At 60.1% G+C, this 11864-nt stretch overlaps 1 protein-coding gene across 1 annotated transcript in view; it reads right to left on the reverse strand.

Moving 5' to 3' along the window:
• Positions 1 to 11283, reverse strand: part of CELSR3 (cadherin EGF LAG seven-pass G-type receptor 3) — a 39546-nt gene extending 28263 nt beyond the window's left edge. Inside the window, 13 exon segments of the mRNA XM_027098836.1 lie at positions 211 to 327; positions 883 to 1068; positions 1510 to 1679; positions 1770 to 1895; positions 2149 to 2312; positions 2861 to 3018; positions 3126 to 3214; positions 3555 to 3670; positions 3897 to 4122; positions 4551 to 5201; positions 6756 to 10408; positions 10967 to 11018; positions 11021 to 11283. Of these exon segments, the coding sequence (XP_026954637.1) occupies positions 211 to 327; positions 883 to 1068; positions 1510 to 1679; positions 1770 to 1895; positions 2149 to 2312; positions 2861 to 3018; positions 3126 to 3214; positions 3555 to 3670; positions 3897 to 4122; positions 4551 to 5201; positions 6756 to 10408; positions 10967 to 11018; positions 11021 to 11132 (5820 nt within the window). The 5' untranslated portion in view covers positions 11133 to 11283.
• Between the last annotated feature and the right edge of the window lie 581 nt (positions 11284 to 11864).

The raw sequence follows: 11864 nt of genomic DNA on the forward strand, positions 1-11864 counted from the left end.
CTGACACAGGCCTCTAATGACCCTTGATAAGCTAAGCTAGACTCTCACCTCCAACAGCACAGAGAGGCTTGATCTGTCTCTGATGGCTCTGGGTCACCACTACCCCTATGCCAACCCCCATGTGAATGCAGCATTTCAGGTCCCAAGGCACCTCTGATCTCTGACCACTCACCCTACTGCCCCATATCATGTTCGCATGCTGACGCTCACCTGAATACAGCCAACCAGACCCTTAGAAGCCTCCTCTTCACTGCTGGGAGGCAGGCCTCCCACGTGGAGTCGCTTTACCTTCAGGCCCTGCAGCTCACTCCCCACCGCCAAGGTGTCCTGGAGGAAGAGGACAGTCAGCACTAGGGGTGTGGGGGGGACCTGATGGGCCCCTGCCCTACCCCAGTGTCAGTTTTGGCTTTATCCTAGGCCTTATCCTGCACCACCATGCTCTGTCCCTCTGGCCCAGAGGACTGGTCTGGAAATGAAATGCTCCCGAGTATGGAGGACCTGCTGGAGCATGGGGGACGGGTGACAGGAAGTTTTCAGTCCAGAGCTGGGCTCAGACTGGCCCTTCTCTCCTGGACCCAGAACAGACCCTAAAATTCCATGACTTTGAGCTGGGAAGATCAGGAGACCAGAAAAGGTTTCCAGAAGTTTGGCAAAGTGCTAGCTGCAGAGGTACCCCAAGAGTAGGCCAGAAATCTGCGTAGCCTCCCTGACATGAGGAGGGTGTAGCAGAGTGGGCTCAGAGCGAGGACATGAGGAGGGGGACTCGGGGGAGAATATCAGACTATGTGCAGTGGAGGGAAGTGAGAGGACTAGAGGTGGGGTCAAATGAGGTGGGTCTAGTCGGAGGCTGAGAATGGACCACCCCAGGGTTAGAGGTCAGACCTGGAAGAGGCTAAAGTCCAATGAGACCATGAGGACATGGTGGCCCCGCCGGCCACCTGGCTCCTCCTGCAACTCCAGCCGCAGATCATGCCATCGGCCATCACTGACAGTCACCTGGTCCAGGAGGAGGTGGGCAGCGCGGCCCGAGCCCCTGGTCACTGTCACAGACAGCAACCCCCGATCCAGCTGTGGGTAGAGAGGCACAGCCCTGGGGTCAGAGCCCCAAGTTTGGCTGGGGCTAGGAGTATCAGGAGGTGAGATCTGAGGGCTCAGAGGTCAAGAATACCAGAGGTCAGTACAGCAGGGACAAGGCTATATTTGGCACATAGGGCACTGTGCCCAGGGACACTATGCAGCAGAGAGTGAAGTTAGGGGGCAGAGGTCAGGACGAGGAGTCATGGATTAGTGCAGGCGGCACAAGAGAGCTATGCTGGTATGCTGCACCTGCAGAGGATATGATAGTGGGGAAGAGGGTCAAGGGCCTGGGTCCACAGCAGGGTCAAGTATAGTCAGTACATCTGGCAGAGAAGTATGCTGTGTGACCAGGCCTGAAACCACAGGAATGTTGCTGGTGCATTAGAGATTGAGAGCTGAGGGTCTAGGGAGGGGTCAGGAGGACAGACACACCTGACAGAGGAGTGTGCTATGTGGCCCAGCCTGGACTTGCATCAGGACCCCCTGCTTCGCCCGTGTCCGAAATGCCAGCCCCAGGTACCACGGCACAGATACAGCCATGTCATTTCCAAAGTCCCAGCTCAGTGTGCCGTTGCCACGGAAATGGTGGGGATGGGCCATAGCTGGTGGGATAAAAGGAGAAGGGTCACAGGCCTCACCTCAAGAACAGAATTTACCCTGCAGGCTCCTCCTGCCCCAGGCTGCCCACTCACTGAGCCGACAGTCTTTGCCTCCGAAGCCCACAGGGCAGTCACAGCTGAAGCCACCCCAGCGCTCTGAGCAGAAGCCGCTGTTCTTGCAGGGGCCTGAGTCACAAAAGTGCAGCTTGGCCTGGCAGCCTGGGAGAGGAAGGTACATAGAGGAGGTAAGAACACAAGGTGGTGGGGGGCGCAAAACACAGAGGTACGGGGGGCTGAAAGTGGCCATGATCTTAGCCCCATGTTCTCTCGGGGGGTAGAATTGGTAGGACTCAGGTCCTAAAGGCTAGGCTACAGCGTTCTGCTTGCCAGGAAAGGAAACAAGGAGGAGGTCAGATTTTGAGTTAATCCACATAGCTTTCCACCCTTTCCCTATGATGAGGACATGGCCTACCTGCCATGGTGCCGTTGTTTGCAACAAAGGATGCCATGTCCACTCGACGGCCATCAATATGCAGGTCCCGCATGCAGCCAACAAAGTCCTTGTGGGACACGGGGAAGTTCTCGGGAAGGTTGGGGACACCCCCCAGGAGCAGAGGGCCTGTCAGGTCCAGGGACCTGGGGGTCAGAGGTCCAGGTCATTGGTGGGACTGGGGCCAGGGTAGGTTTGCTCCTGGTGGGGGGCATAGGAAATGGAGGGGGTAGGACTCAGAGGGTATGGTGATTGAGCAGGGAGGGTAAGATCAGGCTGAGGAACGAACTGGAGACTTACTTCAGTTGCGGGGGTGCAAAGGAGAGTTTATGATGGGCAGATGGTCTGGGGAAAGGTGGAAGAGGCTGGGGTTGAGGATGAGGATGAAAAAGGGAGGCATTTGGGTGGCTGGGGGAGGGGATGGGGTCAGGTGGGCTGTGGGGCATTAGAGAGAGTGGAACCTTTGGGGGAGTGGAACCTTTGGGGGAGTGGGTGCCTGGGACTGTGTGGGAGTGGGCAGTCTGGGCAGAACACAGAGAGGGAGGTTAAGGTGAGATGGGGTTTCAGCATCCTAGTGGGGAGAGGGAAATATGGTGGTTTGGGGAAGGATGGGGAGTTTGGTAGGCAGTATTGGAAGGCTTGGAGTGGGCTTTGGCAGGCAGAAGGCTTGAGGATCAGGGGCTGGGGGCCTCACTTCTTGGAGCTTGTTTGTGTGCCAGCAGCCGCGCATGAGTAGTTGCCAATCTCAGCACCAAACTGCAGAGCCACAGCCATGTCGCAGTCATCCACGCTCAGCACAGCCACCTTGTCCTTGGAGGGGCCCTGAGCACCCCCCAGGGCATCTGTCCGGGGCTAGAGACCCAGGCACACCACTCAACAGGACCCCCAGGGTGACCCCTGAGGGGCAGAACCTGGCATCCCAGCTCCCCCCATACTCCCATGCCAAGGGTGGTGCCCACCTTGTTGTAGTATCTCAGATGCACTGTGTGCCACTGCCCGTCATTCAGGCCCCCTGGAACTGTGGGGCTGACCACTGTGTTGGACTCACCTGTGGGGTGGATGTGTGTGGAGGCTTGTCTGGAGCTGCTAAGTCCCCCTCCTCCTCCCACCCAGTCATGCAGGCACAGCTACTCCCAGGGTGACCCTGAATGCATCAGATAACTCTCCCCACTGGTGGCCACACTGGCTGGACCACAGTGCCTTTGGACAGGTAGGAGAAGCACACACTTCGTGGAGAGATGGGCTTTCCCATAGGGAAAGTGGTCCTCACTGTTGTCTGTTGGGCATGGAGGTGTGTGTTCGGGTGTGCCCGTGGGGCTTGCACCCCTCAGCCATCTCACCCATACATGCACCCACTCGCGCCCATACTAGTCCGCGGGGGCACCCACCGGTGGAATATGTGAGTCTCACTTGCCCAGCCACGAGCTCCAGGGCCAGGAAGTCATGCTTCTCGTTCAGGCGCCCGTTGTAGAAGAGCAGCCCACTGGGCTGCACTGTGGCGAACCTGGGGGGGTGGGGCGCGTCACAAGCCGGACCCCTCCTCACACCCACCATCCCTGTGACAAGAAGGTTTGAGGGAGCTCACCCAGGCTAGGGTGAGAGAGGAAGTGGTGAGAGAGGGAGGGGAGGGGGCGGTGTCCTATGGGACGCCAGGGTGGGGCCGTCAGGAATCTGGGTCTTGAAGGTAATGGGGACCGCGTGCAGGCGCGCAGATGCGGGCGGGCACCTACGCGAGGGACAGCGTGAGATGGAAGCGCTGCCGCAGGCCGCGGAACATGACGAAAGAACTGGGCGGGAAGGAGCGAGCCGCCACTTCGCAGCGCGGACCCTCGAAGGCGCCGCCCGCCGGGCACTGGCAGCGAAAGCCGCCGTCGGGCCCGTTGGCGCAGGTGCCCCCGTTGCGGCAGACGCCGGGCACGCAGCGTCCGGCCTCCGTGTCTAGCTCGCAGTCTTCGCCTAGGGGTCAAGCCGCAGTCAGAGGCGGTCAAGACCGCGCCCGCCAAAGCGCCAGCGGGCCCCGCCCCTCCGAAGGCCACGCGCTCCAGGCAAGCGCCAAGACCTCTGAAAAGTCCAGCTCCCTCAAGTGGGCAGCCCCTAGTTATACCTGACCCCACCCTCCCTCCCCGCCTGGCTGCGACCACGCCCCTCCCATGGTCCCGCCCTGTCCACTACCGCGGACCTCAGGGCCCCGCCTCTGCCCAGGGCCACGCCTCCTTCGCTACCTCGGCCCCACCAAAGCCTATTTCTTCGCGGCCTTAGGCGCCCTCTGGGCCAGGTTCTACCGCTTCTGGACTAACGGCGCCCAAATCGACCCCGGCTGGCTCAAGAGTGATGCCCAATCCTCACTTGCACTGCAGGTTCACCCAGCCCCGCGCCCCGCTCACCTGTGAAGCGCGGGCGGCAGACGCAGGTGTAGCCGCCCTCGCGCCGCGCGCAGGCGCCGCCATTGCGGCAAGGGTTGGAGTAGCAGAGATCGAGCTCCGTCTCGCAGAAGTCTCCCGTGAAACCTGGGGGGCAGCGGCAGCGCAGGCCTGCGATGGGCTGGATGGGTCTGAAGAGCGTGGAGGCGGAGGCCAGGAAGGGCGCAGAGGAGTCAAAGCGCAGCACGGACACACATTTCATGTAGTTCTCACAGGGCTCGCGCAGGCATACGTTGTCGTCGAAGGGCAACACGTCCAGGAGAGAGCGGGCGGCAAGTGCGGCTCGGCGCACGTACAGCTGCTCCTGCAGCTCCTCGGAGCTGAACCAGGGACCTGCAGATCCAGCCCCGGCCCCGCGTGGCGCCAGCGCTGAGAAGCTCACGTTGAGCACGGTGCCCCCCACGTCTGTGTCGTTCTGGATGTTGAAGATGAAGACGTCCTCGGCGGGTGTGGCAAGTACTGCGGCCACGCCTTCCAGGAAGTGGCCTAGCAGTGGCGAAAGGAAGCGTTCCTGCCACATGTTCTCAAGGCGCACGGTCAGGCTGTTGGCCAGCAACTCCTCCGTGATGATGATCACGCGCAGCACACACTGTGCCGTCACACTATGTAGCCCATCTGCAGGCGGAAGTGGGGGAAGTGGTCAGTCTGGGGTCAGCGGCTGCTCCTCCCTGGGACATAAGAGGGCTGGGGCCAGTGACTGCTCAGTCCCCCAGCACCTCTGTGTTAGCAGGCTGACCATGCCAGGACACAAGGAGGTCTCAAGCTTGTGATCACCAACTCTCTCAGCATCAAGGTGTCAACAAGTTGCTGCTTCCTCTTGCCTCCCTCCAACACAGGGAAGGGCCTGAGCCAGGGATCAACCAACCCCCCCTCTGCCCCAACAGTGCCCATGGGTCAGCAAGTCATTCCTCCAAAAGCACACAAGAAGGTCCCTAAGTGATCAGTAACCCACCCTTCCCCAAGTTATCATGGTCAGCAGGCCAATCAGGACAGAAAGAGGAACCAAGGCCACTGACCACCGACTTTCCTTCCCCTCATCCCCCAGCATTGCAGAACCAGCAAAACATGCCCTCCAAAAATATCCCTCTAGGTCAGGGATCACCCATCCCCTATCTCTGGTCAGTCAACTGCTTTCCCAAGGCACTAGAAGGGTCCCTAACCCTGTGACCACTCAACCTCATCCCCCAGAACCCTGGGTCAGCAAGCTCCCTCTCTCCAGGAGGGCCTTGGACTCTGGCCTCCTCCTCAGCATCCTTGAATCAGCAAGCTGCCCATCATCCCAGACCTGGGTCCTGCGATTTCAGTGTCCACTCCCAGAAATGAGCATGAGGTGCTTATAAGCCTTGTCTCCAGACCCTAGTACACACTGGGTGGCCAACAGCGATGGTTGTCCAGTGAATTGAGGGATGAATGTGCCTTCATTGGCAGTGCCAGGAGTCCATGCTCCAGAATTGGGGAATAAGCACTGGTAAAGTCTCTCCCAACCCCTTCAGCCTCTAGTATTCAGGACTGCAAGAGCTTCTCCTGCCTGCGCTCTCCTATGAGGGAACAGCTTGTGAAGGCCTGGGGACATGGCTGCAGAAAAGAGGCAGGTGGACCTCTGGACATTTCCCCAAAGGGCAGGGCCTTAGTCAGCCCCTTCAATAGCAGCCAGCTCTGCTCTCTGCCTGAGGCTGCCAGAGTAAACTGCTGTTCCCAATCACTAAACTACTGGCCTCCCTCTCCTCCACAGATGGGCTGAGGGTCATACCAGACCCAAAGTAACCCTTCATCTGAACAGGGATGTGGTGTGGGCTGACTGGTCTATGCTGGCTTTTCCTGGGACCTCCAGAGCATTACCCCAGGACTTCTAGCCTTTCAGAGGGAGGGGAGCTATCCCTAGATTAACAAGCAGACAGTTCTTTACAGTCAGCAGACAGTTCTTTACAGTCTTTATGGGGTCTGCTAATGCCCTAGAATCTTTGGGGTTCTGTGGAGACTGCCCAAGACCCTAAACAGAGACTATGACCCTAACCTGTGAGGCAGATCCTGTGGGGTGCAGGAACCCAGAGCTTAAGGGATTCTTGGAAGGCTTGAAAAATCCCTCGTTGGTTTGAAGTGCCTTGTGGGGCCCCTGAGGACCTGACAGGCTGAGGTCACTGGCTCACTTGATTAACCCCCGCCCCTCACCTGTGACAGTCACCAACATGGAGGCCACCAGTGGGCGGTTGTTGTCTAGCTTGCGGCTGAGTCGAAGCTCCCCGCTGGTCTGATTGACCACCAGCAGCTGCAGCTCATTGCCCCGCTCAAAGGAGTAGAAGAGGTGGTCAGAGACATCAGGATCGTAAGCAGGGATGCGCCCAATGATGCCTGAGGGGAAAGTGTCTGAGCGGTTGGATACATAGTTGTTGAAGAGGATCTGGAAGTTGTTGAGCACAGGGCTGTTGTCATTCTGATCAACCAGGCGGACGTGCACGGTGGCCCGACTGACCAGAGGGGCTGATGTGGCCTGCACAACAATCACATATTCCTGGCGAGCTTCATAGTCCAGGTCAATGAGTGCTGTCAACTCTCCAGAGAAGATATCCATTTGGAACAGCTCAGGGATGTTCCCCTCCACAATCTGGTACATTATATGAGCATTGGGGCCTTCATCAGGGTCCACTGCAGTGATCTGGGCTACCACCGAGCCCACAATGCTGTTCTCCTTCACTCGCACCTCAAACTCCTCAGCTGGGAAGACCGGTGCATTGTCATTAACATCCTGCACCGTCACCTGGATGCTGACTGGAGTCCGAAGAGGGGGCACACCTCGGTCCACTGCGTAAGCAGTCAGTTCATACACTGGTACCGCCTCCCGATCTAGCCGCCTCACTGTGCGGACAATGCCAGAGGTGGGCTCAATGGTAAAATCTCCATCCCCATCTTCCCCATTCTGGAAAGTGTACTGGACCCGGCCATTGGCATGAGCATCCCGGTCAGTGGCTGAGATCTGCAGGATACTGGTGAAAGGTGGGGCATCCTCAGAAACCAGCCCTCTGTAGTGGGAGGCCACAAACTGTGGAGGGTTATCATTCACATCATTGACCATCACCTCCACATAAGTAGTGTCTGCCTTCTGTGGGATGCCATTGTCCCGAGCTGTAATAGCCAGTGTGTAGGTCATCTGGTCCTCATAGTCCAGTGAGGCCTGCAGTGTAATGGCCCCTGAGTCTGCATCAATGCGGAACTGGGGCAGGTTGTCCTCCAGGAGATAAGTGATACGAGCATTCTCACCCACGTCATCGTCAGAGGCACTGATGACCACCACGGTGCTACCCACTGGCCGATCCTCATTCACACTCACTGAGTAGTGGGCACTTTGAAAGACAGGCCGGTGAGTGTTGGCATCTGTAATGTTGATGTGCACATAGCAGTGATCATGAAGGGCACGGTCAGATGCAGTTAGCACCAACTTGAAGTAGCGTTCCTGCTTGTAGTCCAGTGGCAGAGCCAGTGTCACCAGACCTACACCCCCCTGGGAGCTGATGGCAAAGCGACTCCGAGTGTTGCCTCCTGTGATCTGGTAGCTGATGGCACTGTTGGCATCACGATCTACAGCAGTCACACTCACCACACTGGTGCCCACGGTCGCATCCTCATTCAGTCGTAGGTAGTACTCCTTCATAGTGAACTCAGGGCGATTGTCATTAACATCCAGCACAGTCACTGTGACGCTGGCTGAAGCTGAGAGTGGGGGTGAGCCATGGTCTCGGGCCTCCACACCAAAGAAGTAATGCTCCACAGACTCACGGTCCAGGGGACCACTCACAGAGACCCAGCCAGTGGCACTGTTTATCACAAAGGGTGTATCAGATGCCACACCAGTTAGGGAATACTCCAATCTGGCATTCTCTCCATGGTCTGCATCCACTGCCTGAATGTGGATGACTGAGTGGCCCAGGGGCGCGTTTTCCAGGACAGAGACCTGGAAGGGCGTGCTGACAAAGATAGGAGTATGGTCATTGACGTCGACCACCTGGATGCTGGCCAGGCCTGTGTTGTTGGACAGTGGTGGGCGGCCTGCATCCTGAGCCCGGATGCGCAAGGCATACTCTCGCTCTGCCTCAAAGTCCAGAGGTGCCACCACCTGGATCTCGCCCGTGAGGCTGTCGATGGCAAAGTGGCCGCGGCTGTTGCCACTGATGATGTTGTAGTGCACCAGTCCGTTGGCGTCCTTGTCCCTGTCGGTAGCCGAGACGCGTAGCACCACCGTATGGGGGCGCACATCCTCGCGCACCTGCGCCACGTAGCGTTTCTCGCTAAACTGGGGCGCATTGTCGTTCTCGTCCAGCACGGTTATGTGCACACGTACAGTGGCAGAGCGCGGCCCGGGCTCTTGTCCCTGGTCGCTGGCCTCCACCACCAGCTCGTAACTTTCCATGTGCTCGCGGTCCACGCGACCGCTGGTGCTGATGAGCCCTGAGCGCGGATCAATTTCGAAGGCGGCAGAGGCGGCGGCGCGCTCAGCTGGCGGCCCCACAAAGCGGTAACGCAGGTTGGCGTTGGGGGGCGCGTCACCGTCTGTGGCACGCAACTGCAGGATGGGGTAGCCCTCCTCCACGTTCTCGCGAAGCGTCTCCCGGTATTGCGCCTGCTCAAATACCGGCGCGTGGTCGTTGCGGTCGGCCACTGTCACGGCCACCATGGTGGTGGCCGAGAGGCGCGGCGAGCCATGATCCTGCGCCGTCACGCGCAGGTAGTGGCGATCCATGCTCTCGCGGTCCAGAGCAGCCTCTGTGCGAATAAGGCCGCTCTGCGGGTCGATGCTGAACAGTTCCAGAGAGCGGCTGTTCATGAGCGCAGCCAGCGAGTAGACTAGGCGTCCGGCCTCGCCGATGTCCGGATCCTGCGCCACTACACGTAGCACCGCGGTCCCCGCCGCCTCATTCTCGGGCACCAGTGCCTGGTAGTTGTACTGCGGAAACTGTGGGTGGCGGTTCGCGGCGCGACGGGGGCGGGCCCGGCTCGCTGGGGGTATTCTCCAGGCTCCATGCTCGGTCGGGCCCCCAGCGGGGCGCGGCCTCGGGCGCTGAGGGAGGAAGCGGCGGCGGAAGAGGACGCGGGAGCGCATGCGCTCGGGCGTTGGCTCGGGAGCTGTCCGGGACTCTCGCAGTGCTGAAACAGATGCGGAAGCTGTCCTCTCCTTGCGAGGTGCTGAATCCAGCCCGGGGCCGGATCCCACGGCCCCGGGAGGGCGGTCCGGCCGGGGCCCTGTCCTCCTCGCTTGGGATGTCGCGGTTCTCTCGCTCTGACCCCTGCGCCCCGGCGCCCACAATTCCCCGCAGCAGTGCGTGGTTCCCACTTTTTGGGGGGCGCCTGTCCCAGTATTCCTCTGGGAGAACACCGGCTGGGAACCACGGGGCCGAATCCGAAGGTCCGAAGGGAAGGGAGAGCTGTTCTCTGGGCCCGGGACCCCTGGGGAAAGGCGTTCTGGCGACAGACTATCTCTTTGCAACGGCCCTGTCCGCCCGCAAGAGGAGACCTCTGGACGCCAGCATAACAGAGACCCTGGTCCTTGTCCTGTCTCCTGCCCGCGGCTGCCAAATGTCTTGACTCCATATTCCGCTCCCAACCCCGGCTGCTCAGGGGGCCCTCGACCGCTTTGGTCGCTTTGCCTTCCCCCTCGGAGCCCCACGAAGACAGGTTCCCTGACTCCCAGGTCAGGCTTTCCATCCTCTCGGACCCTGGGCGACTCGGGACAAAGAGCTAAGGCTCCGCCGCCGATCCGCGCCCCTGGCCCCGTAGCAGCAGCTATCCCCGGGTCCCAACCTTGGCCCCCGCCGACCCCCAGCTCCTCCCGGCTAGGAGGGAACAAAGAGAGGAGGAGAAGGAGCAGGAGTAGCGGGGTGGTCGGCCCCCTGAGACCCCACCACGGCTGCCGCCTCGCCATCACCCCCTACTTCCCCACACGGCCTCCACTGTCCTCCGCCTGGGTCCAGGCCTTGGGCCCGTCTCGCTGCTCGGGCCCCCACCCGGGGCCCTGCCGCCGCCCTGGTCCCCCGCCTCTAGGCCTGTCGCTCCGCGCCGCCGCCACCCTCTGGGCACCATCTACTCCGCGGCCAGAGTCCCTTTGGGGAGCGGCCCCGGCTTTTGCCGCCCCCACCACAGCATCCCCGACGCTGCTGCCTCCTCCCGCCGCTCCAACATGGCTCCCGGCCGCTGCGATGGTTCGTTCCACCTCCGCCCCGAAGCCCCAAATCCGATGGTACAGGCTGTCGCGCATGGCAGCTCTGGATATCGAAGTTACTGCCGCCATCTTTATTGAGGGCGGAGCATAAGTGCTAACCGCGGTCCTGAACCAGGCTTGGTGCTTCACTGCCCCTGATTCCACCCTCCTCGTGGCCACCGCCCTCACCAGCATCCCTCCCCCTAGGGCGCTGTCTCAGCTCCGTCTTCCAGATTTCTGCTTGCGGATCTCCCTTCCTGAGCACTAGTTTCGAACCCTGTCCCGGATTTTGGTCTGAAAATTTGGTGCCCATGATGTGCAGAGAAAGCGTTCTCATGACTCTTGGGCGGGGATACCATGTGGAATCCTGGGGTCGGAGGGGACGATGGCTGGACGGGGCCTGGGGTGCCAGCAGGCCAAACAACAGCCTTAACTGTTCGATCGAAACTTCGCTTTGTTTTTTGTTTTTGCTTTTTCGGCTGCGCTGGCTGCGGGATCTTAGTTCCTCGACCAGGGATCGAACTCGTGCCCCCTGCAGTGGAAGCGCGGAGTACTAACCACTGGACCACCAGGGAGGTCCCAATCAGCGAGTTTTAACTCATGAAACATGTCGCGACCATCTGTTTGGAGGGCCCCAACGGAGCAAACTTCCCTGCCTTGCTGGCCGCCAGCAGTCTTCCGGGTTGGGAGCTCTTCCACTGGAAGCTACACTCCCGCCTCCAGGCCGTGGGTCTCTGGAGTGCTCTGGAATGCCACGTGGAACCCGGCATTGCTGCACGGCTGCTGCCCGGCCTCCTAGGGTCCCCGCCCCTCGCCCGCTAAGACTGCGTCCCTTAACCCCTTGTAGGCACTAACGGAATCTCAGTTTTGCTCGCGCTATGCTACTCGGCGCAAGTCGACCCAGGCTAGCCAATGGGCAGACGCCGCGGAACAGACGTCACAGAGGACGGGCGGGGGCGGGGGAGTGGTGAACGAGGAGCGTTCCAATCAGAAAGCCACTGTTTCTATTGGCACAATGGATGGCTCCGCCCCCATGGCAGACTCATTGTCTGGGGGAGGAGGCTCCTCCGGTTCCAGAATAGCCCGGAGAG

The sequence above is a fragment of the Aethalodelphis obliquidens genome, unplaced genomic scaffold, assembly GCF_003676395.1.
Source record: "Aethalodelphis obliquidens isolate GAN/ISIS:26980383/991018 unplaced genomic scaffold, ASM367639v1 scaffold125, whole genome shotgun sequence".
NCBI lineage: Eukaryota > Metazoa > Chordata > Mammalia > Artiodactyla > Delphinidae > Aethalodelphis > Aethalodelphis obliquidens.